The sequence below is a fragment of the Ambystoma mexicanum genome, chromosome 11, assembly GCF_040938575.1.
Source record: "Ambystoma mexicanum isolate Mex_15411 chromosome 11, UKY_AmexF1_1, whole genome shotgun sequence".
Taxonomy (NCBI): domain Eukaryota; kingdom Metazoa; phylum Chordata; class Amphibia; order Caudata; family Ambystomatidae; genus Ambystoma; species Ambystoma mexicanum.
The window spans coordinates 411449688-411473652 of NC_090934.1; the positions used below are offsets into that span (position 1 = coordinate 411449688).

General features: G+C 49.4%; 1 protein-coding gene across 9 annotated transcripts in view; it reads right to left on the bottom strand.

The window, feature by feature from the left end:
- The window catches only part of ATG13 (autophagy related 13), a 1946514-nt gene that overhangs the window by 551327 nt on the left and 1371222 nt on the right, over positions 1-23965 (bottom strand). For all 9 annotated transcript variants that reach the window (XM_069623214.1, XM_069623211.1, XM_069623215.1 and 6 more), the window contains one exon: positions 10233-10350. In XM_069623214.1, the coding sequence (XP_069479315.1) occupies positions 10233-10350 (118 nt within the window). The remainder of the gene's footprint in view (positions 1-10232; positions 10351-23965) is intronic.

Genomic DNA, 23965 nt, shown 5'->3' on the forward strand with positions numbered 1-23965 from the left:
CGAGATACCATGTTTTACCACTACCGTGAATAAAAGGGTAGTACCTTTTAACCGGAGAACTCCGCGGCTGGTTTCTTCCCTGGCAGTGCAACAGCCTTCAGCTTTCTTCCACGTCGAGATCTGCTCTTCCTCTGGACGACGCTGCGACTTGCACCCACTGCCAGGAACAACTGCCCCCGCTGGAGGATTCTCTCCACTTTCAAGGTACTGTGTCCGCCTGGCCTCCCCCGCAACGGTCTGTGTGGGGTGTCTCGTAAATCCTCACCTTACCACTGGGGTTGGCCCCAGGCTGGCTAACTGAACTTTTTTAAACTCTCTGGAAGACTTTTCAAGCCTTTTAAACTGTGTGATCTTGGGCGCATTGGTGTTCTACTCTCTCTAAGAGGTAGCCGGGCCTCTGAACTTTTTGCTCACAAGTAGACTTTGACTTTCCTGCCTTGCTGAGTGTTTCTAAAGTATTGTGTTGTGTGCTTTCCTAATTTCTGCCTTTTCCCTTCCTTTTTTGATAACTTATTGGAGTGCCATCTTTAGTTAAGCGCTCACCTCTGTCTGAAAATAAGTGGTGTTAACTAAGACTTGTCTAATAAGGAATAAGGGATGTATATATATTAATAGTGACTGTTTTGAACTTGCTTACTAAAATAGTGCTGGAGTGTTTCCAAGTGTGTCTTTAAATAAATAATTATATACTTTGATACCAAAGCTCTAGTCAGTGTTTGCTTGTGCTACTGTATTTTGGTACCTATCTTGTATACTCTATATACGGTCTAACTCTTCTTCAGAGAGGTTTGGCTGCTCAGCCACAGCTACCAGGTAAATCTGGGTGGTACAGACTGCTACAATTGGGTTTACTGTCAACACCTGTAGTCTTAAGCCTTTTGCAGTGGTCCCTAAGGGAACTGCACAGGTTTCTGCCTAACAACACTTTTCAATACTCCATGGAAGATGGGGTGTACTGGGTCTGTGGTTAAAAGTAACTAAGGTAAAGTTAATGGCAACTTTACCCTTTTCTGGGGGACAGTAGTCAGCCCCAGAAAATGGAGTCGGTGGGAAGTCTAAAAGACAACCCTGTGTCACTGCACTGAAGTAGGTGAGGCTCCAGTGCCAAAGATCATACAAAAAGTAGAAACACACAAAGCAAAACACATGTAAGAGTGGGAAAAAGGCTCACACTCTTACCAGGTGAAAAAAATGAATCCTAGAAATCCAGCAAAGCTGCTGAGGGACTCAGTAGGTAAGGGAAACCAACCATGTATGAGAATTTATGAGAATTCTCCCCAACACAGAATGTCCAACTCTAGTGAAGGGACGAGACAGCTGGCCTCTTGCAGGTCAGCTGCCAGGTCCATCATATTGTCACTCCCATAGAACTCCTTGGGGAAGTGTCTCTCATCCCTAGAACCTAAGGGTTCCAACCCAAATGGATCCTGGTCGCCTTCCTTGTTGTAAATGTCATACATTTTCGACATAGACCCGTCATTAGGAAGTGGGACGTATTCCTGCGGAGCACACAGCGCATTTGACACTGGTGCTGTGGCCGGAACCTGCTGGAACCCAGTGGTCTTGCTCTCAGTTTGGACCAGGCAAAAGCCCGTAGCCGTGCGGAGTGGTCGCCTGAGAGTACCTTGCCGGTCACAGGAAGGTGCAGTGAGACCCCCATTGGTGCCGTGGCTGAAGTCAGCAGAGCCCCTGCCAACGCCACAGGTGCCGGGGCTGGAGCCGCTTGTGCTATGGTGAAGATGTCAAGCACCTTCAGGCAAAAGCTTTACCATTTCTTCTTCATGGAGGATTGGACTGAGAAGGGTACTTGCGCCAATCGCTCCGGAGAATCCTTAGAGGGTGGCTATTTTTCTTCGAGGGAGAAATTATAAGTTACTCACCGTAGTGACTAACGTACTCTTAGTCCCCTTTCCTCCATACTGCATGGACGTCCCTTCCAAGGGACGGGAGGCGGAACCCTTTTCACCAGAAAAAACCTTCTTCCCCTTTAAATTTAGAAGCGTGCGGCCCAGGGAGCATGCGCTGCCCTGACTCGGCCCTCTGACACCACACCTCAGTCCCCATTCACGCGCCGACAATAGATTTAACATTGCCTAATGACACCAGTATTATTAGGGCGAAGGTTGGTGGGATATATGGAGGAAAGGGGACTAAGGACTAAGCGTACGTTAGTCACTACGGTGAGTAACTTATAATTACTCTTACGTCCCATCCCCTTTCCTCCCTACTGCATGGGCGATTACAACTGAACGTAGCCCCAATGTGGAGGAGACCCTCCTTAAGCAAATAGGTTCCTGAGAACGGCCTGTCCGAAGGCCGCATCAGATCTAGAGCCGGCATCCAAACAGTAATGCTTGCAGAAAGCCGAGGGAGTGGCCCAAGTGGCCGCCCTACTTATGACTTGCCAAGGGACACGGAGCTGGAATTGGCCCTGTCTGCGTGGGCGTGCATGTTGGCCAGAAGCGGCTTGTGCTGGTGTTAGGGAGAATTCTCATAAATGGCTGATTTCCCTTACCTAATGAGTCCCTTAGCAGCTTTGCTGGATTTCTGGGGTTTATTTTTTTCACCTGGTAAGAGTGTGAGCCTTTTTTTCCCACTCTTACATGTGTTTTGCTGTGTGTGTTTTTACTTTTTGTGTGAGCTTGGGCACTGCAGCCTCACCTACTCCATGGACTCATTTTTCTTGTGTGTACCACAGCACCTTCAGTGCAGTGACACAGGGTTGTCTTTGAGACTTGAGCCTACCTCTGAAGGGGGGTACTCACCCGCTCCGTCGTTTAACCAGGCCACCAACCGCCGACTTCGGTCTTTAAGAGTCTTCTGGGAGAACCCCTTACAGATGTCACACTTGTCTGCCGAATGGTGAGGGTGGAGACAATATATACAGTCCATATGGCCATCTCCTTCATACACTTACCTTAGCCCGGATGTAGCGCATGGGCGGAAAAGAGCTTTCCCAGACATTAGGAAAAAACACAACGAAACAACCTAGTCAAAATAGTACAAGACGCAAGGTGATCCCACTACTTTGGAAGACGGTTGAAATCTGAAGGGAGCTGCGGGGGTGGGGAATTTATACCGCTATGTCCTATTGGGGCATGCGTAAGCAGCCCAAAATGACCGAAAATATTCAAAGCATGTGATTCCATGAAAGATCCAATGCTGGAGAATTCTTATCCCTTTTTGTCTGTGTCTCTTCGAGCATTGTTTCGCTCCCTTTACATCAAGACTTGGCTGGTGGCAGTGGTAACTACCCTATTTTTTATACCGCGGTTATCTTAAATAACCTTGGTATTGTTTTAGGCTATTATATTAGCCTCAAACATAAAACCGCTTGACCATCTATATTTTATTACGGTTCCGGCTGGGTTTATTCACCATTTCTTTTTCTAAATGTCTTTTTCGTGTTTGGTCCCTTTGTTCGCCGTCTTTTTTCGCAGGCTTCTGCACAGAAGCATGCTAGCCAGATGGCATTCAGCTCTAGCCAATTGATGTGGTATTCCTGCTCCAGTCGAGTCCAGGTGCAGTGGACCGAGAGATCCCCCAGGGTGGCTCCCCAGCCCTCGAGCGAGGAATCCGTGGTGACGGTGGCCTGCAGGGTGGGTGGCCGAAAGGGCTTGCCCGTCCGTAGGTTGCAGTCCGTGAATCACCATGTTAGGTCCGGGCGGAGAGATGAAGGAACACTGATCATGTCGGATTGAGAGCCCCGCTCCTGGTTCCACGAGGCTGTGAAGTGCAGCTGAATCCTCCTCATCCTCAATCTCATGTGCGGGATGGTTACTAGGACCGCCGCCAATAGACCCAGGTGATATTGGTACCACCATGCTGAGGTCACCTCTCTGCTGAGGAAGTGGGTGGTGGCCCTCTTGATGGCCGAGATCTTGTCCTCCGACGGAAATACCTTCTCGGAGCACGTGTCCCAGATGAGGCCCATGAATGTCAGTGTCTGCGCGGGCTGCAGCTGTGACTTCTTGAGATTGAGCGAGAAGCCCAGATCATGCATTGTGTTCAAAAGGGCATGGGAAGAGTGGTGAACTGCTTCCGGAGATGTAGCCCTGACAAGCCAATCGTCGAGGTAAGGGTAGATGTGGAGACCCTGCGCTCTGAGGAGGGCCGCCACCGTATTCATGAGCCTGGTAAAGACCCGGGGGCCAAGTTGAGGATAAAAGGGAGGACCTTGTATTGAAAATGGTAGCCCATGATCCTGAACCATAAGAAACAATTATGGGGCTGCCAAATCGGGATGTGTAGGTACTCATCCTTCAGATCCAGGGAACACAGCCAGTCTCCCTTGCACAATGTCTCTGCTATAAAAGCTGGCGTAACCATCTTTAATTTTTGCAGGGGTAAGGAGAGGTTGAGGGTGGAAAGGTCCAGCACAACTCTCAGGCCCGTCTGGTTCTTCTTCTGAATGGCGAAAATCCTGGCGTAAAAGCCCAAGCCTCGCTGGGAGGCTGGGACTTCTTCCACTGCCTGGCTCTCTATGAGCGACCAGATCTCTGGCAAAAGCGTTGCTGTCCCAACCTGTGGGAGTGGAGGGGGGAGGGAGGAGAGGCTGGGATAGAGAGGCGGTTCTCTGTGGATACTACGGAGAGGATCCAGGGATCTGTGAAACACTGGTGCTAGAAATGTGCGTGGAGAGCAAGCCTGCCCCCCACTGGAGACACATGGACCCGAAGGGGCGTGTCATGCCTTCTTTCCCTCTGAGGCTGTCGCGGAGGACGGGGACTGAAAAAAGCCCTTACTCCCCCGCCCCTTTTGTTGCTTGCGCCGTTTCTGAGATGGCAAGCGGTCCGTCTGCCCGGATCTCCGTTCCTGGAAGCCGTGTAACCCTCCATACGTACACCCCCTGTCAGAGCGCTGCTGTGACTGGGTGTACGACTTGGGCGTGGTCTTTGTCGAGATGGATAAAGATTTGGCCATTTGTAAGCTGTTTTTCTTCTTGTCCAGCTCCTCGTTCGTGGTGGAGTGGAAGAGGCCCCCCCCCTCGAACGGCAGATCGAATATGCATTCCTGGACGTCAGGGTTGAATTTCGTCACCCGGACCCAGTTTGTCCTTCTCATGCCCGTGGTGAGACAGATGGCATGGCCAGAGGTGTCAATATGGGCCACCTTAAAACGTGATTGGCTCTGCGTATGGAGTTCCGGGAGGAAGTCCACAATTTCCCGCCATAACCTTTGGTTAGCGGCCGCCAGCACGGCATCTGCGTTGGCCTGACGAAGAGGCAAGGACGAGTTGGAATAGAGTTTCTTGCTGGATGCCTCCAAGATCTTCTCCTCCATGCCTAGCAGCACCGCAGAGGAGGAGGCTGAGGACAACTGAGGCTTGGAGTATAGTGATGCTGCAGCGATAACCGAGGAGTGTGGCTGAGGATGGACCGAGAGCAAGAGTGTATCCCCCTCCATCTGTCCGTACTTGGCGTCCTGGCGTCGACTGACTGACTGGGCTGAGTGGGGCTTAAGCCAACCCTTCTTGGCCAGGGAGACTACATCGGTCTGCAGAGGAATCCCTGTATTGGCAGAGGGGCGTCGCGTGAGGACTTCAGCCAGAACCCCCTCTGCCGGCTGCTCAACCTCGGACTGGGGTGTGGCCAGGTATTCTGCCAGCCCAGCAGGACATTCGTTGAAGGCCCTGGCTGAGGAGGGCGTGTCCGGATCCTCCTCGTCGTCTGTGTCCTGTGGATCAGGAGGATCCTGCGGAGGTAGAGGAGTAGTTGGAGCCAGAGGCTGGGGCACAGGAACCGCAGCTGGGGGCTGAGGAGGCGGCGGAGGCTGGTATGGAACCGCCTGAGGAGTCTGCTGGGGAGCCGGGACCAGCGGCTGCACCAGGGCCGCGGGTGGAGGCGCTTGTGGTGCCGCTAGGATAGTCGGGAGGACTTCCTTGATGGCATCAATGAGGATAACCCCCATACAAGGTGACTTCATGAGGCTGAAGAACTTCTCAAAGAACCCCTATTCACTGGCTGTAGAAGTGGCATGGGGTACTGACGGGGTAGACGGGCGCTGCTAGAGCCGCTGCATTCCCTGCCCATATGGACGCAGTGGGAAGCTGCGCAGCGCATAAGAGGGATAGGCTGTAGGCCACGTACCTGGTTGAGGCCAGTCCCACCTTGACACTCGTTCTTCGCTGAATGGCGTCCGACGGGTGCCTCTGTCTCGCGCGGTGGCCATCTTGTCGAGCTGCCTGCCACGTGCCTGCGACGTGTTGCTCGGCTCGCTAGGCCCACCCACCTCCAAAACTCTTTAGTGTGGATCACAAGGCCTACCCTGCTCCTCGGGGCTAGGCCTGGTAGGTGTGACACCCTCGACCTGGGGGTCAGTAGAGCTGCGTTTAGGCACCCCCTTGGACGTATTGCCGGTACTAGAGCGTAGCCCCTCAGCCATATTGCCGGTACAAGGGCGGAGCCCCTCGGATGACAATCCGGTACGAAAACCTTCCGGTCCCTCAACACTACCACCGGCAGGATCCCTCGGCCCGAAGGCCGGTAGCTGCAGCAGCCTCTGTGCACCTGCTGGTATAAGGACCTGACCGGTCACTCCCGCGCGGGAGAGTCCTTGGGAAGGAGTCTCCTTTGCCTGTTGCAATGGAGAATAGCAGCCCTACCTTGGGCTTTCTTGAGATCCTCTGGAGGCGACTTCTGGAAGAGCTCCCTCCACCTGGGTAGTCTGTTCTTCAGCGCTTTCGAGGACAGTGAGCCACACGGTGTACAAGCTTGCTAACCGTGGTCTGGGCTAAGGCAACGTAGGCTGAGGGTGCGGGGTTCTGAAGTTGGGAAGAGGTCGTTGCAGGATGGACACCGGCTGAACCCTGTGGAAGTCAACATGTGCCGGGGAGGAGCGTGACGTCTGAGGACCGAGTACCTGAATGATAAAAAGACAAAAAAGACAAAGATAAGAAGTATCCATGAATGGAATTACATGGCCGAAGCCAAACCCAGGAGCGCTGGTGAATACGGCCCGTTCCCGTCAATGCGGAAAAGGGGACTGGGGTGTGGCGCCAGAGGGCGGTGTCAGGGCAGCGCATGCTCCCTGGGTTGCACCCCCACACGCCTATAAATTTAATGGGGAATGTTTTTTCTGGTGAAAAAGGTTCCGTCTCCCGTCCCTTGGAAGGGACGCCCATGCAGTATGGAGGAAAGGGGACGGGACGTAAGAGTACAAGAGTGACGGTGAGAAGGCTCACTTGGAGATTGTGACCTATCACTGTCTTTCTTCTTCTCCTTCTCTCCCAAGCAGAGCCGTTCTATCTTCAGAACAACAATCCGTGCCATGCAACCTCGACAGAGGAACCTTCTCCTTGAAGATGAAGCTGAACAATTTTGCCGCCCGCTCCCTCAGGGCCTTTGGGTGCATCAACTGACACGGCCTGTAGTCCTGGACGCTGTGTTCTTAATCCTGACAGTACAAGCAAATGCGGTTTGGTGACAGACATCTGCCTACCGCAGTCTGCTCATGGCTTGAAACCAAGGTTCTCCGACATGGTGAATTACTTGGAAAAGCTTGACAAGCACGTTCATGATTAGCAAGCAGTGTGCGCAAAGAAAAGAAACTGAAGTCATGGGGCGTGCCATAGGTACTTATACTGACCCGATGTAATTTTCGGCATAGAGGTGTTGGACGGACCCGACACAGAGCTGTGTGGTATCCTCTGCTGGTGGAAACGTTCCATGGGAACAGCTGCGCTAAGATATGCATACTATAGATGCGGAATCTGAGGCAGGGCGAAATCCACTAGAAACGCATTGGTCCTCATAAGTCTGCTGGTAATTCTGGTGCGATACCAGAAAATGCCAATACCGTTATCGGCACTTGTCTGTCAGTATTACTGTCAGATTACAAGTGCCGGTTTGAATGGAAATTCCCATTCTATGGAGTCCCAGAGGACTCCATGGGGGATTTCGACGGTATTACTGTGCTGGTAATACCAAAAGTGTTTTTCTGGTAGGGGTCAGATCTACTACTAGAGGTTCAGCTGTGTGTGTGTGAGAGCTGGCAGGAGTGGGAGGGGAGCTCCATGCACCAAATCCACATTCCAGCACTTGGTTGTTGCTGGGCATATTCTGGAAAGCTGGCTGTCAACTACTGGACATGTTTCAATGTTCCAGGTGTCCTTATTGGAGTACTATGTGGCTCCCAGCACAAGTCATGGACATAAGGAGTTGAGCTGGACCCAGAAACCAAGTCGACACTTGAGCTTAGGAGAACCGAAGAAGGTGGCGTCTGAGGGACACCGAAGGACAGCTGCAGGAACCAGCACTGGCTGTGTGATGAACCTCATATTCTGTTTGACAGGGAAGACCTCTGTTAGGTGTCTTCCTCCCTTTGACTGGTGGGACCAACCAGTCACCTGTCCTGCTCAAGGACCATTTCCTGCTTTCAGTCGTCAGAGCGTGCACCTTTGCATTTTCTCTACAAGGCCCAGATGCAGCTTTGCTTCTTTGAAAAGACTTCTATCTGGCCGACCAGCATCATGGACATCCTCATGGGTCTGCTGGGATGGTGGAAATCTGCTGTGCTACCCTACAGCATTAGACAAGCCTGCTGGAAGCCCAAAATCTTTCTGATGACCTGACAAGTGCCTCCTAACAGTGCCTGGGTCAATGCAAGCCATACATGACCTTTCTTTGTCATGGGACCAAACCTGGGTGCCCCTCCAACTGTCGGAGGTCTTCAGAGGAATGAAGAAACAACCAGTGGGGATTGCCCATCAACTCACAACCTGAAGACCCAGCACATCCTCTGGCAAGTCCATCCTCCTGATGCCTTAGCATCAAATCTCAGGAAAACTACTCTGTACTGTTGCGGAGTGTCAATTTATAAGCTTCAATCGAGGATATTGTGTGACCCAATCCTCCAAACCTACTCTCATCCACGATTCAAACATTTGGTGGTCAGCCCATCAGGACTACATACAAACCTTTGCAGGCATCTGCATGGGCAGACTTTGGGGGATGTGGATTCCAGAGAAATATGGGAGATCCACCCCAAGGTACAATGAGGCAGAGTCACACAACACCTTTGTGAGTACTTAGCCGGAGCTCACATCAGAAATTACCCTAATACGGTAATTCCCAGTTTCAATCGAACCACAGCGGCCGATAAAAGTATGATGCTAAACAATTAAAGACTCAATTTTAGAGCCACCCTCCGGGTGAAAATGTCTAGAACTTGTGCTGCCACCATCTTAATGTACACTGCCAACAACCAGAACAACGGTCTTGGCCAGGTTACTTGCCTAGGGACGGCCCAACTTGCCAATAGCCCCACCTCTCTAAGCAACCCAAGGAGACCAGTAACTTCACAGGGCCACATCCTCAGTGAGACCTGAAGAGGAAAAATGGTCATGCTGCAAAAGAGACAAGCAAAACGTTCAGAGTACTCCCTAAGTCGGAAAAGGAGGACTCTGTAGCTTACACACTTAACTCTTCAAAATGTGCTTTAAAAAGCAAGAACAAGCCAAATATTGTTGAGTGAATGCATATATATATGTATATATATATATATACAGAAACAACATATATATACACAAACAACAATGTCTGTAAGGGAAAGATAAGCTGATAAGCCCAGGCGAGGCATTCAGAGATGCTAACTTTGAAACTGGAAAAAGAAACTGAGCTCCATCAGCCAGTGATGCATCAAAGAATGCAAGCAAGAGCAGGCTGTCTGCCTCAACACTGTCGGTGATCTACATGGCTGCCTTTCTGCCAATTCCTTTTTCAATTTTTTCAGTGTCCGATTAAAGGGGAATTGGATATTTGAAATACATTGCATTGCCCTTTCACAAAGCCTACTGAACATTTTGATTGAAAACAAGTCAGAAATAATGTATATTTGGATGCCATGAAAAGAGAATGTTCACCCTTTTAAAGTGTTCCAAGAACCTGCATGCAGATTGAGATGTTCAGTGTTTAGGAACATTAACGAAAAACCCATAACAGTAAAACATTTTTACAAGAAAATGGGTAAGAAGGTGGTTTTTGAAGTACTTCTTTCTTGTTCAATTTATCAAAATGAAATACAGGTCACAAAAATAACAGCATCTGGTGATATCTGGGAAATGTTCACAACAAAATTCCACAATATTGCATTTTGAAGCTCTCGTCCCCAAACCCAGGTTTATGAAAACCAATCCCTAATTTTATTTTCATTCAGGCAAGAATCCTCCACAGCATTTTCTCACAATCCATAGCAGTTTTGGATCTGAACCTTTGTTTCACACCATCCTTTACCTGAGGTGATGCTTTGTCAACGAAGGCCCCCACCTTTCGAACAAAGAGGACATCTGGTGGCTTGCTGGGTGAGACACTGTGCCCCTCACTGCAGTTCGAGTTTGTTTCTGCATCCTCACTGAAGAAAAAGCGAAAAGGTGTGAGGAGACAAGAAAAGTACAGCAAAACCTACGGTGGAGCATACAAGCACTCTGATATGGAAGAGGACCCGGATCCCCTCGAGTTCCGTGTACATATGCCTTGTTATGCCTACATGGCAAACCTTGCAAAGCTGTCTTTGAGGAAACAATAGCTGGTGACAGCCTTTGGGAAATGTAAGGGAACACAGCATGACTAAGCACCAGGGATGAGCCTACTTCAATTTTAAAATCTAGTTCGAAGTTGTGTTGTCAGGCAATGTTCTTGTGGAAAAAGAGTGCATTACAGTAGGTTATGGTAAACTTTTATAATGCATCAAGATGTGGCAATTATTTTGTATTATTTTATGTTGGTGCCATTGCAGTTTAAAATAAACCCTTCTGCACAAGAAAAAAAACCACCCACCCAAACCACATTTACAATTATTTAATCTTCATACTATTCTTTTTATTTTTTATTTTATTTTTTATCCTTTTTAAACATATTTATTTTTCCTTCGGCAATACAGTATTCCAGACTTAGTAAGTGCAACTTAACATTTCTTACAATATAGTCATATTTACTCTTGTTGCTATATCGTATATTGTCCTTTATCGCCGGGGTTTTCCCCTTTTCTTGTTTTATTTTGCCCCCTTAGGTCTTCCCTCCCCTAAACCCCTGCCTCCCCTCCCCCCCCCGTGGCCATGCTTGCTGGGTTCTTGAGTCCTTTGCTGTCTCCTTCTGGTTTTCTCGTCGTGCTGTCTCTCTCCCTGTTCTGGATTGCCAGGTGATCGATATATTTCTAAGGGTCCGTGGTTTATAAAAATGAGCTTCCCTGTCTCCAACAAAGTCTCTAAAAGGGCACCATGTGGACAACTATCTCTGGTATTTCCCTGTTCTTATGGCAGTTACCTTCTCCATTGCCATTACTCCCCATATTTTCACCCACCACCATGGTGTTGTTGGGCCCCCTAGTGTTTTCCACCGTTGTGCCAGTGTCATTCGCGCTGCTGATAATAAGTGTGTTATTAAGGTGGCCATGTGCCCCGATGCTGCGTATAATCCCTCTGCCACCGCTCCCAACAGGATCACCTTAGGTGAGAGTGGCACGTCCCTGTCAGTAATGTCTTTGATGTGTCCCAGTATCTCCTTCCAATAGGATATTGCCCTGGGGCATGACCACCACATGTGGAATAGATCTCCTCTCCCTCCATATTGTCTTCAGCAGTTTGGGGGATACTCTGGGTTTATTTTGTGTAATCTGTGGGGGACATGTACCATCTGTAGCATAATTTATTTGCAGCTTCTTTAATTGCTGTACATTTGGAGGATCTATGGGCTCTTGTCCATATCTGGTCCCACTCTCTTTTTGTTATCGACTCTCCTACATTTTTTTCCCAGTTCTCTTTATATATTAGGTTGTCCGTTGGTTGTGCCCCATCAGGCAATCTGTAGATTCTTGATATCCCCCTATTTGGTTCCCCCTCTTGCATTGTTAGTTCCAGGCCTGTTGGGGCTCTTGTTCCCGCCCTTTTCACTGACGAGTGGGAGATCCAGTGTCGTACTTGCATGTATCTGAACCTTTTGTTTTCCCCCCAGATCAAATTTCTTTTTCCATTCTAAGAAGGGGATTGGGTTACCGTTTTGGTACATGTCCTGCAGTGTCAGGGTGTCTGCGCCCTTCCATCCCTTCCAAAATGTCTTCTTCATGCCTAGGGTGAAGTCGATGTTGTGTGCTATTGGGAATAATGGGCCCAGCCCTCGTTTTTATTTGCATGGCTCTGTCCCTGCTACTCAGGGCTGTTTTAGTGGCTCCTAGTAATTTCCCTTCGGATTTGCGGGCCTTGGGGTTCAGTGCCAGCAGCGCAGTATTGGGATCTGTGTGGATGTTTGTTCTATGCTTCTCCATCCTTTGGTGTCGGCTGGTTTAGCCCATTGGAGTATGGGGGCCAAGTGTGCTGCCATGATGTATCTGCCCAGATCGGGGACCCCCAGGCATCCCAGGAGCGGGTGACAAGTCAGTATGCGTCTCTGTATTCTGGGTCTCTTTTTCGCCCATATGAAGCTATATACTGCGTTTTGGAGTTCTCTGATTAACTGTGGCGGGATCTCGGCGGGTATTGAACTGGTCACGTATAGTAGGCGGGGGAGAAGGGTAATTTTTACTGCTGCTATTCTGGCAAACCACGATAGTTCCTGGTTATTCCATCTCAGCAGGTCCGCTTTTAGTTGTTTTCAAAGAGGGGGGATGTTTACCCTGTATAGGTCCTCGAATTTCTTTGCCAGGTGTACTCCCAGGTATTCTAGAGTGTTTTTCTCCCATTTCAGAGGGAATCTTTGCTTCATGCTGTTTATTATATTTGTGTCCTCCGTTATGTTCAGTGCTTTTGATTATTGTAGTTGATTGTAAACCTGGATATGGTGGCAAATTCTTCCAATGTCGCTACGGCTCTCTGTAATGTATTCGTAGTGTCTCCCATATAGAGCATCACATCATCAGAATATAATGCCATTTTATGTGAGGTCTCCTTGATTTGCACTCCTTTTATATCGGGGTCTTCCCTGTATTGCGCTGCTAATGGTTCCATAGCCTTTGCAAATATTAGTGGGGATAGGGGGCAGCCCTGGGACGTACCTCTCCTTATATCCACTTGTTTTGAGTTGCAGCCATTTATCCGAAATGATGTAGATGGGCGCTGAAAGTTTGCGAGGATCATCTTGCTGAACTGTGTCCCACACCCAAATTTCTCCAGGACCATCTGCAGGTAGTCCCAGTCCAGGCTGTCGAAGGCGCGTGTAGTGTCTAGGGCCGCTATCGCGAATTTCTAATGTGTGCGTCTCCCCCATTCGATTACATCTATGGCTCTTCTGACGTTATCTTGGGCGTGTCTTTCCCTGACAAACCCTGCTTGATCCTCGTAAATGATGTCTGGGAGGACCTGCGATAGCCTATTCACTAGTATATTTGCATATAGTTTTGCGTCTGTATTTAGGAGTGCTATCGGGCGGTAACTTGAGCATTCGTTGGGATCCTTGTTTGGTTTCAGAGTCAGGATTGTTAAGAATCTTGCCATATCTGGGGAGATCAATCCGGTGTCTCTGTGTTGAAGAGTCGGGTGAGGGGGCCCAGTAGTTGCTTTTGAAATTTTTGTAGTACCCATTTGCGAAGCCGTCCAGGCCCGGGGCCTTGTTCCTTGGTGGTGAAGAGACGGCTTCATTAATTTCTTGGGCTGTGAACTGTCTCGCCAGGATTTCGATGTCTTTGTCCGAGATTTGGGGTAGATGAGTAGCCCGTAGATTGGATTTCTGGTCTGTTGCATTTAGGTTTGCTCCCTGTAGGAGTTCTTTGTGGAATCGGACCATTATCTCCAGTTTTTCTTTTTTTTTTTGATCACATCCCCTTCTTCATTTCTTAGGCCAACTATATAATTCCGGGTTTTCTGTTTGTTTAATTTGGCCGCTAAGAATGTATTTGCCTATCCTCCATGGACATAATACGATTGCTTGGTGTTAAGCAACGTCTGCGCTACCTTGTCAGTGGTGTGACCTTCCAGTTGGGCACAGACTTTCTTTAGCTCTCGCCACGATTTCTGTGTTTGTCGGGATTTGTGGTTCTTCTCTGCGTCTTTTAGTGCTAGTGCAATATTCCGGGTTAGTATAGCTCGTTCCCTACAGTATACCGCTGCCTGGGCCATGAATTCTCCCCCGATTACGGCCTTCCCTGCAACCCAGACTATTTTCCAATCAACCTCGCCTGTTGTCGTTCTCTCTAAAACGAGCATTTATAGTTTCTTCCATGTGCGTTCTAAGCGCCAAGTCGCGCAGGATCAGGTCGTTGAGTCTCCACGGCGGGCATTGTTTTTTTTTCTCTGTCTATTTCCAGGCTGATTAATACTGGGGCATGATCTGTAAGGTATTGTGCCCCGATTTCCACGTTTGTCATTTGGGGGATTAGAGTTGCCGAGACCAGGATCATGTATATCCTGGAGTACCCTCTGTGTATTGCAGAATAGTGAGTGTATTCTCTCGTGTCTCCTTGGAAGACGCGCCAGGTCCCGATTACTTCTAGGTCTCTGAGGAACTTCCCCAACGCCTGTCTGTTTCTTTGGTCGACCGTCATAAGGGGCAGAGTTTTGTCGAGGTTAGGGTCCATTACGCAGTTGAAATTCCCTCCTATGATTGTCTGGCCTTTGCACCAGCTCCCTAATTTCAATAGGAGTTCTGTGATGTATCGAACTTGTCTGTCGTTAGGTGCGTATATCGCCAGCCTTGTGTAGGTCTTCCCCTTAATCTTTCCCTTGATTCCCAGGTATCTCCCTTCTGTATCGCTAATCAGTTGTTGCTTTCGGAAGTTCAATTCTTTAGCCAGCAGTATTGCAACCCCTTTTGATTTCGAACCGCTGGAGGCGAAATATTGTTGTGGAAAGGCCTTGTTTCGCATCCTTTTGTCATCCGCTTTCAGGAGGTGGGTTTCTTGCAGGATCACTACTGTTGCAAGCATCTTCTCGAGCCCGTTGAGGATCGCTCAGTGTTTCCTGCGTGAGTTCAGCCCTTGTACATTTAGTGAGACTAGCAATGTATCTGCCATTGTTGTATGAGATATGCTTGTTGCTTCTGTCTTTTAGTGTTTCTTTGGGGAGTTATCTCCCTCTTCCGCTTTGTTGATTGTTGTTTCCTCCATTTTTGTGCGTTGGGCCTTTTCTTCCGGACCCGGTCCCCTCTTTATGCACCTCTGTCTCTGTTTGGCCAGGTTTCCCCCCTCCTCCCTTCCTCCCCTCCCTCTCCCCTCTACTGGGGTGTTCAGTGCAGGCGATTCGAGTTTCCCCTCCCAACCCACACCCATTGTGGGTTGCCCCCCCCATTCTTCTCTACGTCGGGAATGTATCATTCCCGGTTTTGGTTCCAATATGTGCCTTTTTTCCCTTCCTCCATGCTGGTTGGGGCTATTTTTAAGGGGCCCACCTGCTGTGGTCAGGTGTTTCCTCAGTTTCTCTTCCAGTCGCTTCTTTATTTAGTGTCTTCTTCAGGGTGTCTCGCTCGTGATATTTGAAGGGGCCTGCTAGTCTCTTTTCTCTGTTAGTCCTTTTCTTTTCGGATGACCATTCCCATTGGTTGTTTTGGTGCTAGGCGCGCTATTTTGTGGGCTGGTTTCGGTTTGACTTTGTTCTCCCTCAATTTGTAGTAGCGAGAGGCCTTCCTCGCATGTACTGATCCTCCTTTGTTTCTCTTTCCAGGAGAAGGTTAGTCCAAATGGGACTGTCCATCTATATGCAATTTGTTTGGCTTGTAGCGCTTTTGTGATCGGTTGCATGAGCTTCCTCTTGTGTAGGGTGACTAACGCTAGGTCTTGGTATGGTTGAATCCGCCCTCCATTGATCGTAAATTCTTTGTGGGTACGTGCAGCTCTCAAGATGTCTTCCTTCAGACTATAGGAAATCTTCATCCTATTCTTAATACAAATGTCCAGTTGCATGATAAAAATGTTATAATTCAAAAATAATTATCAATATTGGATGTCAAAATGGTGTTCCAATCGCTAACAGATCTTCATTGCTGCATATTTCCACTAGAAGTGTCAAAAAAAGCGATACCTAGAAAGCCACCATGTATCTTTCTCATAAATAATTTATGGAAAGAAACTGATGGCCAGAGATAAACCACGAAAAGTATTAAGTACGCAAGTCACTCAAGCTTACACACAGAAGAACAAGTTACTTTCTTACCTGGTAACGTTCTTTCGATGGGATGTTCTGACGATGTATTCCACATCTATGACAGTAATCACCACAGCTGTGCTGCTTCGGGAAAATTTTCGGCATCTGCGTCCTGCATCAATGACGTCAATACGCCCCTTCGAGGACTTCCTCCGACGGCTGACGTCACCCGATGTTATATGTAGGACGCACACCGCCCGTAGCCTTAGTTGTAGTTTTTTCCCAGAACGTGTGGCACCAATCTTCTGCCAGAATGACTACAGAAAGCCTTGCGGAAACGAAAGCTGCAATCTCATAAGAAATTCTGTAGAGGGGCAGGTAGGGAGGGAGCGATGTGGAATACGTCGTCGGAACATCCCATCAAAAGAACGTTACCAGGTAAGAAAGTAACTTGTTCTTCAAAGGGATTGGTTCCTCCGACGTATTCCACATCTATGACAGACTCCCAAGCAGTACCAACGTAAGGAGGTGGGAAAAGAATTTAGAATTGTAGAATCCCAATTAAATTGCAGAATAGAGGACCACCTTGCCAAAGGCCAAATCTTGCCATGGATAGAATACAGGGAGTAGTGTTTTACAAAAGTATGGACTGAGGCCCATGTGGCTGCTTCACAAATGTTATGAATGGGAACACCCCTCTGCAGGGCAATAGAGGCAGCCACACCCCTAGTAGAATGGGCCGTAAGCCTACTGGAGGGTTCTTACCCACCAAGCGGTAACATTCAGAAATTGTCAAAATAATCCATCTAGACAAAGTCTGTTTAGTAACAGTTTGTCCCAAACGCCTTCCAGCGTATCCTACAAAGAGCTGATTGTCCACTCTGACCCGGGACATGCGTGAGATGTAGAAACTTAAAGCTCTCCTAGGATCCAACATATGGAGCCTCTCCTCTTCCTTACCAGGATGCAGAGGAGGATAGAACGCCGGAAGAATGACCTTCTGGCTTAAATGAAATTCCGACATAACTTTCGGAAGAAAAGAAGGACGAACCCCAAGGACAATCCTGTCTTCATGGAACACTGTGAAGGGTGGCTTAACGGAAGTGCCTGCAACTCACTAACTCTTCGAGCGGAAGTAACCGCAACTAAAAATACAGTTTTCAAGGTCAACAGTCTCAAAGGGCAAGAATATAAAGGCTCAAACGGAGCTCCCATGAGGTATTTTAGAACCAGGTTCAAATCCCAACCGGGCACCTGGAAAGGAGACGGTGGGAACACATTAGTGAGAAAGCAAAAGGAATTTTAAAATAAGAACACTCCTCAGACGAGGGCTTAAATATGGACAGCGCCACCAGGTAACCTTTAATGGTACCCACTTGCAGGCCCTTGTGGGCTAACGAAAGCAAAAAAGACAGAACCACAGGAATGGCACATGAAAAAGGATCCCCATTTGTAACCCTGCACCAGTCGCAGAACTTTCTCCAACGGCAACGGTACAGGGACTTTGTTGCAGGCCTTCTGTCCGAAAGCAACACCTCCATCACGTCTTCAGGGATGTCCCAATCCTTATACCTCAACCTTTCAGAAGCCAAGCATGAAGGTTGAGGGACTTGACCTCTGGATGGAGAACCTGACCCCCCTCCCGTGAGAGCAGATCGTCTCGGTAGGGAAGACGGCGTGGAGGGCAGATGGACATGTCGAGAAGGCCCGGGTACCACGTTCTCCTGGCCCATGCCGGAGCAAGGAGGATCATTCGGGAACCGAACCTCCGTAACCTCTGCTGCACTTGCAGAATGACGGGGACTGGAGGAAACGCGTACAGCAGTGAGAAGGACCACTCCACTACGAACGCGTCCCCTAAGGCTCCTTTTGGAGGAAATTCCTGCACGCAGAATCTTTCGCACTTCCGGTTGACACTGGTGGCAAAGAAATCCACTTGTGGGGTCCCCCAAAGGGCGAAGATCTCCAGGAGAATCTCCTGAGCCAGCTCCCACTCGTGAGAGACCGTGCTCTGCCTGCTCAGAGCGTCCGCCGCCGCGTTTTTGTCTCTGGCCAGATGAACTTCCAAGATCGAAATTTCCTGCTGGATGGCCAAGAGCCAGAGCTGCATCGCCTCTCTGCACAGAGGGAGAGACCCTGCCCCACCTTTTGTTGAGGTAGTGCATGGCCACTGTATTGTCCGTCAGAATCAGGACAGTCTTCCCCCGCACAGACGGCAGAAAAGTCTTCAGGGCTTGTCTGACGGCCCTCGGCTCCAACAGATTGATATGGAGTCTGGAATCCGACAGAGACCAACGACCGTTGATTGTCAACTCGTTGGCATGAGCTCCCCATCCCGTGAGGGATGCGTCCATCACGATCGTCACCTCCGGGCAGGGTAGCCAAAATGGAGCCCCCTTCATCAGATTGCCTTTGACGGCCCACCACAGAAGATCCTGGGCGACCGAGGGCAGCGCCTGAACGGGATCCGACATCCTGCCGGAGGACTGTGACCTCTGCATCTTGAGAGCCCACTGCAGAGATCCCATCCGCAGCCTGGCCTCTAGCACCAGGAGAATGCAGGATGCCATGAGGCCGAGCAACCTCAAGAACTCGAACGCCAGGACACTCTGGGTATGTTGAAACTTGTTCACCATCTGCAGAATGTGATGAGCCCTCACCTGGGGAGAAAAAAATAGCCCCAAGGATGTGTCGAGCACTGCTCCGATGTACTGGAGCCGCTGGGTAGGTGTCAGCCTGTGAAGGTAGTGGCAGGTGACGGACACATGATCCAGGACTTGCTCGGGAGTGCACACCCTGATCAACCAATCATCCAGGTAGGGGTAGACGTGAATCCCCCCCTTTTCTGAGATACGCTGTCACCACCACCATGAGCTTGGTGAAGACCATCGGGGCAGAGGTCAATCCGAACGGCAGGACCCGAAACTGAAAATGTGAATCGCCAACCGCGAACCTCAGGTACTTCTTGTGCTTGGGATGAATCGGCACATGAAAGTAAGCGTCCTTGAGGTCTAGAGACACCAGCCAGTCCCGAAGTTGAAGGGCCTGGAGGACTTGCGAGTAACCATCTTCAACTTGTCCTTCCTGAGGAGCTTGTTCAAACCACGCAAGTCCCTGATGGGTCTCAATCCCCCGTCTTTTTTCGGGATCAAAAAATATGGGGAATACCATCCCTTGTTCCTCTCCGCTACAGGCACCAGTTCTATGGCACCTTTCTCCAGCAGGGATTTGATTTCCTGTACAAGGAGCGGATCCGGACTCTTCAAAGAGAGATTCCCTGGTGGATTGTCGTGAAGACAGTAGCCGTGGGCTATGATCTCCAGAACCCAAACATCTGAAGTAATGGCACGCCAATCTAAAAGATGCTGCACCAGCCTTCCCCCTACCGGCGAACCATGAGACATGGCCTCATGACTGAGCTGAAGCGGCTGCGGCAGTGCCTGAGGGCAAAGAGGCAACTGCCCGAGTGGCCTTGGCACCTCGAGTACCCTGTTTTCCACCTCTGGTACTCCTACGGTGGCCTCTTTGACTTGCAGCTCCCCTCGATCTACCAAAGGAAGAGTAGTATCGAAAGGAACCTCTCCTCCATTGCTGTCCCCTAGGATGAAAAGGCAGAGGTTGGCGAACTGCAGCGCTCAACGACTTCGCTGCAGCTTTGGAGGTCTGCAACCTCTCAAGGCTCTTGTCAGCCTTGCTGCCAAAAAGATGGACACCATCAAAGGGCATGTTGAGAAGCCGGGCTTGTACGTCAGGAGCAAACCCCGACTTCCGCAACCACGCAAATTTGCGCATCACGGTGCTCGCCGCCATGGACCGGCTGACACAGTCTGCCATGTCCAGACCCGACTGAAGGGATTCACACATGACATCCTGAACGAGGGCAAGAAAACCATCCCGTTCCTACCCTTCGGGAATATGTTCAGCCGCGAAAGACGCACAATTCCACAGAGTGTGAGTGAAACGTGCTAAGGCACACACGGAGTTGGCTGCCTGTAAAGCCATACCCCCTGAAGAAAACACTTTCTTCGCCCAGCCATCAAAACGTTTGTAGTCCCTATCAGGAGGGATGGTTGGGTACAATGCCTGCTTTACTGGGGCCGTAGCCGACTGCACCACTAAACTCTCCGGAGTGGGGTGCGTAGTCAAGTAGCAGGGGTCGCTACTGGCTGGACAGTATTTTTTCGGTAATGACTTGCTCACAGCCAGGAGACTCTCCGGAACAGTCCAAGCCGCCGCCGCCCTTCTCTGTAAAGCCATATGAAATGGCAGCACCGGGTCAGTGGGCGGACCTTGGTCAAGGATATCTGTCAGGTCATCCTGCAGAAAATCCGCTGGTGGCGCAGACCACCCTAAGTACTACGTCATCCTCGACATGAGTCGCCTGTACGAAGATTCAGCATGAGTACCAGGCTCAGGCCTGTCAAACTCAACCTCCGGGGAGGTTTCAAGACCACTGCCATCGTGCAAAGACTGATGCAGGTCTTCCAACCGGCTATGACCAGATAACAGGTCATCAGGAACCTCATCAGGCACCAAACCTTCCTCAGTCCCTTCATCCACCTCAGAGATGTAATCCAGAGGCTGGAATAAATCCCTGGATGAGGGCACAGAAAAAGGCTCAAATACAGGCCTTGCCAACTTCTTCAGGGCCTTCCTCAGAGTTTCCAGCGATGCACAGGGTACCTCCGGTAAAGCCTCCAAAAAAGGCGTCAACAAAATCGGCGTAGACGTCGAGCGTGGCGCCGATGGCTTCGACACAGATCTCGAGGGCAGTGCCCCGAGCGTGTCCTTCGACGGCCTCGCCGCCGATGTCTTCCTCAGAGGCAGAGCCTCAAGAGAGTCCCTCGACGGACATGGCACCGATGGCGTCGACGTCTTCTTAGAAGACCTCACAAGCTCTACCTGTCTCGAGGGCATCGAGGACCGGGACCTGGAGCGGGCATGGCTAGAGTGATCCATCTTGTCCGACTGGGACCTCGAAGGTTCCCGGTGATTGCACCGACTGCCCGAAGGCGTGCGAACGGTGGCCCTAGTGCGTTCATTGCCAGCTTCGCTCGAAGGCGCGGACGGAACGCAGCCCTGCGACTCGAAAATCACCAACATTTCCTTACGAAATGCATCCCATTCCGCAGGAGAGGAATGCTTGGTAGGACAAGCTACCCGCCGTCTGGCGGAGTCCTCGGACGAGGAAGGCGACCGGTGACAAAGAGGAAGAGGAATGGCGGGAACCACTCCGGGATCGAGACCCCCTGGACTTACGCCGACGATGTGGAGAGTCGCCCCTCGAATCATCGGTCGAAAGCCCAGCGGATTCCGACTTACGGGGCTTGGAAACCCTACCAACCGGCAGCTTCTTCTTTCGCTCCCGCAAGGCCTTTGATGTCAAAGACTGGCATTCGTCACAGTCATCGGTGGCGTGGTCCTCGCTGATGCACCAGAGGCAGACGTTGTGCGGGTCCGTAAGTGACATCTTGGAACCGCAGTCCGGACACTTCTTTAATCCCGAGCGCGGGGTAGAAGACGACTAATTTCACAAACCAAGTTCGAAGAACCGATAGATATCAGAAGAACCGAGGCGCGCTGAGATCTCCGAAGCGAACACGTTCGCGGAAAAAACGGAACTGAGGCTACGGGCGTCGTGTGTCCTACATATAACATTGGGTGACGTGAGCCATCGGAGGAGGTCCTTGAAGGGGCGTACCAACGTCATCGACGCAGTACGCAGACGCCGAAAATGTTCCGAAGCAGCACAGCTGTGGTGATTACTGTCATAGATGTGGAATACGTTGGAGGAACCAATCCCTGCGAATAAGGATTTCCTTGTTATAGTACTTAACACAATATACATTTTACAAAATGTTTATTAAACTTAACTTTGTCCTCTTCACGAACAGATCCATGTAGGGTTGGGCCTGAAAAATGATGGCAGAGTTTCAATGTACTACGAGAAAAATGTGTTCCTGCTGACGGTTACATTTTGATTTCATTACCAGATTTTTTATTTGTATCTTAAGACTCTTTAAACTAATCAAGTCAGAATTGTATATTGCATTATGCAACAAAAGACAAATATACATTGGTCGTCCTTGCTTCTTTAAGGCGCACCAAAATTCCACAAGAGTTTGAATACAGCATTTTGAAGTAAAGAGTGGAACTTTTAACTCTGGTAGCAATATATGTTGTGATGAATCCAATGGAGTCACCACAGATTCCCCGGCATTGACCGCCTCCCATGTGGCCAGGTAACGGCAGCCGCTACCTGAGCCTGACTCTGGGGGTGGTTATGTGAGGGAGGATCACATGGGAGGAGACCACTTCCGGGGAGACGTCATGACTTAATTGGACAAGACATGCTATCCCTCCCTTTCCCATGGGAAAGACCCTCTAATGCCCAAAACCGTAATGGCCTATTGTCAGATGTTAGTTCCCCCTTGTAGAGTAAGTAAAGAGACATCTTGCCATTATTATTTACGTCAAACACCTATCTATGACCCAGACACACTGAGCTTCAACAAATCTATTTTTGCTTCTGATATAACTTTATGTGGAAATGTTCTCTCATGTAAAATCACGGAGAAAAACTAACAAAACCCTATATGTCTGATGACGCCCATGGACTCCAACTCCCATAATCACCGAAGAACTGAGACGAGGAGGATGAAGGAGTTTGTACAAGGCAACAGGAGCCCGAAGCTCAATGTGCAGACTAGTTCTACAGAACTACCTGTGTGTGGAACATTTAAAGATGGCAACAGCACTACTGAGTGTTGCAGTGCAGGAGAAGATGTTGGTTCCTATGCAGAGGCTTTCGAGCGTGGGACACACGTACTGGTGTGGCAGAGCAGAGTTGTCCGCAGAAAGCAGAAGGAGAAACGCTGTGCATGAGCAGGAAGTGTTGTGGAGACACTGGGAGCCGCAAGAGAGTTCCTGGGTGCTCGGCAGCTCAAAGAGGCAGCGTTCTTCATACCGGGACCTGAAGGGAAGCAGGCATGTGACCGCAGAGCCGCGAAGAAAGCCAGGAGGACGTCTCCACAATACAGAGTGGGAAGTGAGCAGCAGAGCATCACCACAGAAGCGCGACCAGGACTGGAGACGTTGAAGAGAACCGGTGAGTCAACCAAAAACAAGTGGGGACCCATGGGAGTTCCGCCGATCATGCCTACGTCAATTTGAATGTTATGAGATTTCTAATACAGAAACTATAAGAAGCTTGTTTGAATGCAGAAAAGGCAAAGTAAAGAATTAACCCCAATAAGATACTGATGCATGAATGCAAGTGTGCGGCAAAGTTTGAACGAACATTACCGCAGACAGGTATACCAAGCCAAATATGGGATATGCAGTTTTGGTGATACACAGGAACTTTGAAACACATAAAAGGTCCTTGCAAGAGAAGGATACCAGGCATAAAGAGTCCTGGCAGAGGAGAATACCAGGTGGGTTGCAAAGCTACAAGATATATTAAAGGACAGTGTTTGCAAGATAAGAGACACTTCTGTTAAAGAAAGACTGTTACAGAACTTGTTGCCTAACGTGAACATTGTAAATTAAGCAGAGACACAAATGAACTGTTTGTAAAAGAGACAATGCCATCCCATTTCATAATCCAGGGGAAGGGAACCACCCTCTGGGTCCAAGGTCTTACCTTGTAGAACATTTTTGTTGGAGCGATTCTAATTTTCAGTTGTGAACATTTCTTTGCCAATATCAGGTTGAAGAAATGTCCTTGCACACTTTGTTTTGTTTGTAGTGTGAGGGCCAGCATAGGACGTTTTGGACACAAGGATGGCTTTTCAGTTATTGAAATCCTGACATAAGCAGATCCTTAGTGTTGGTTTTTAGGTAGGGAAACGTCTCTTTAGAATAGGGTCTGAGAGGGATTTTCCCAACCCATTGTCATTTAAATCAAAGTCTTTAACCAAAACATGAAAACTTTGTGTTCCGCTTTCTTTTCTGACCCCT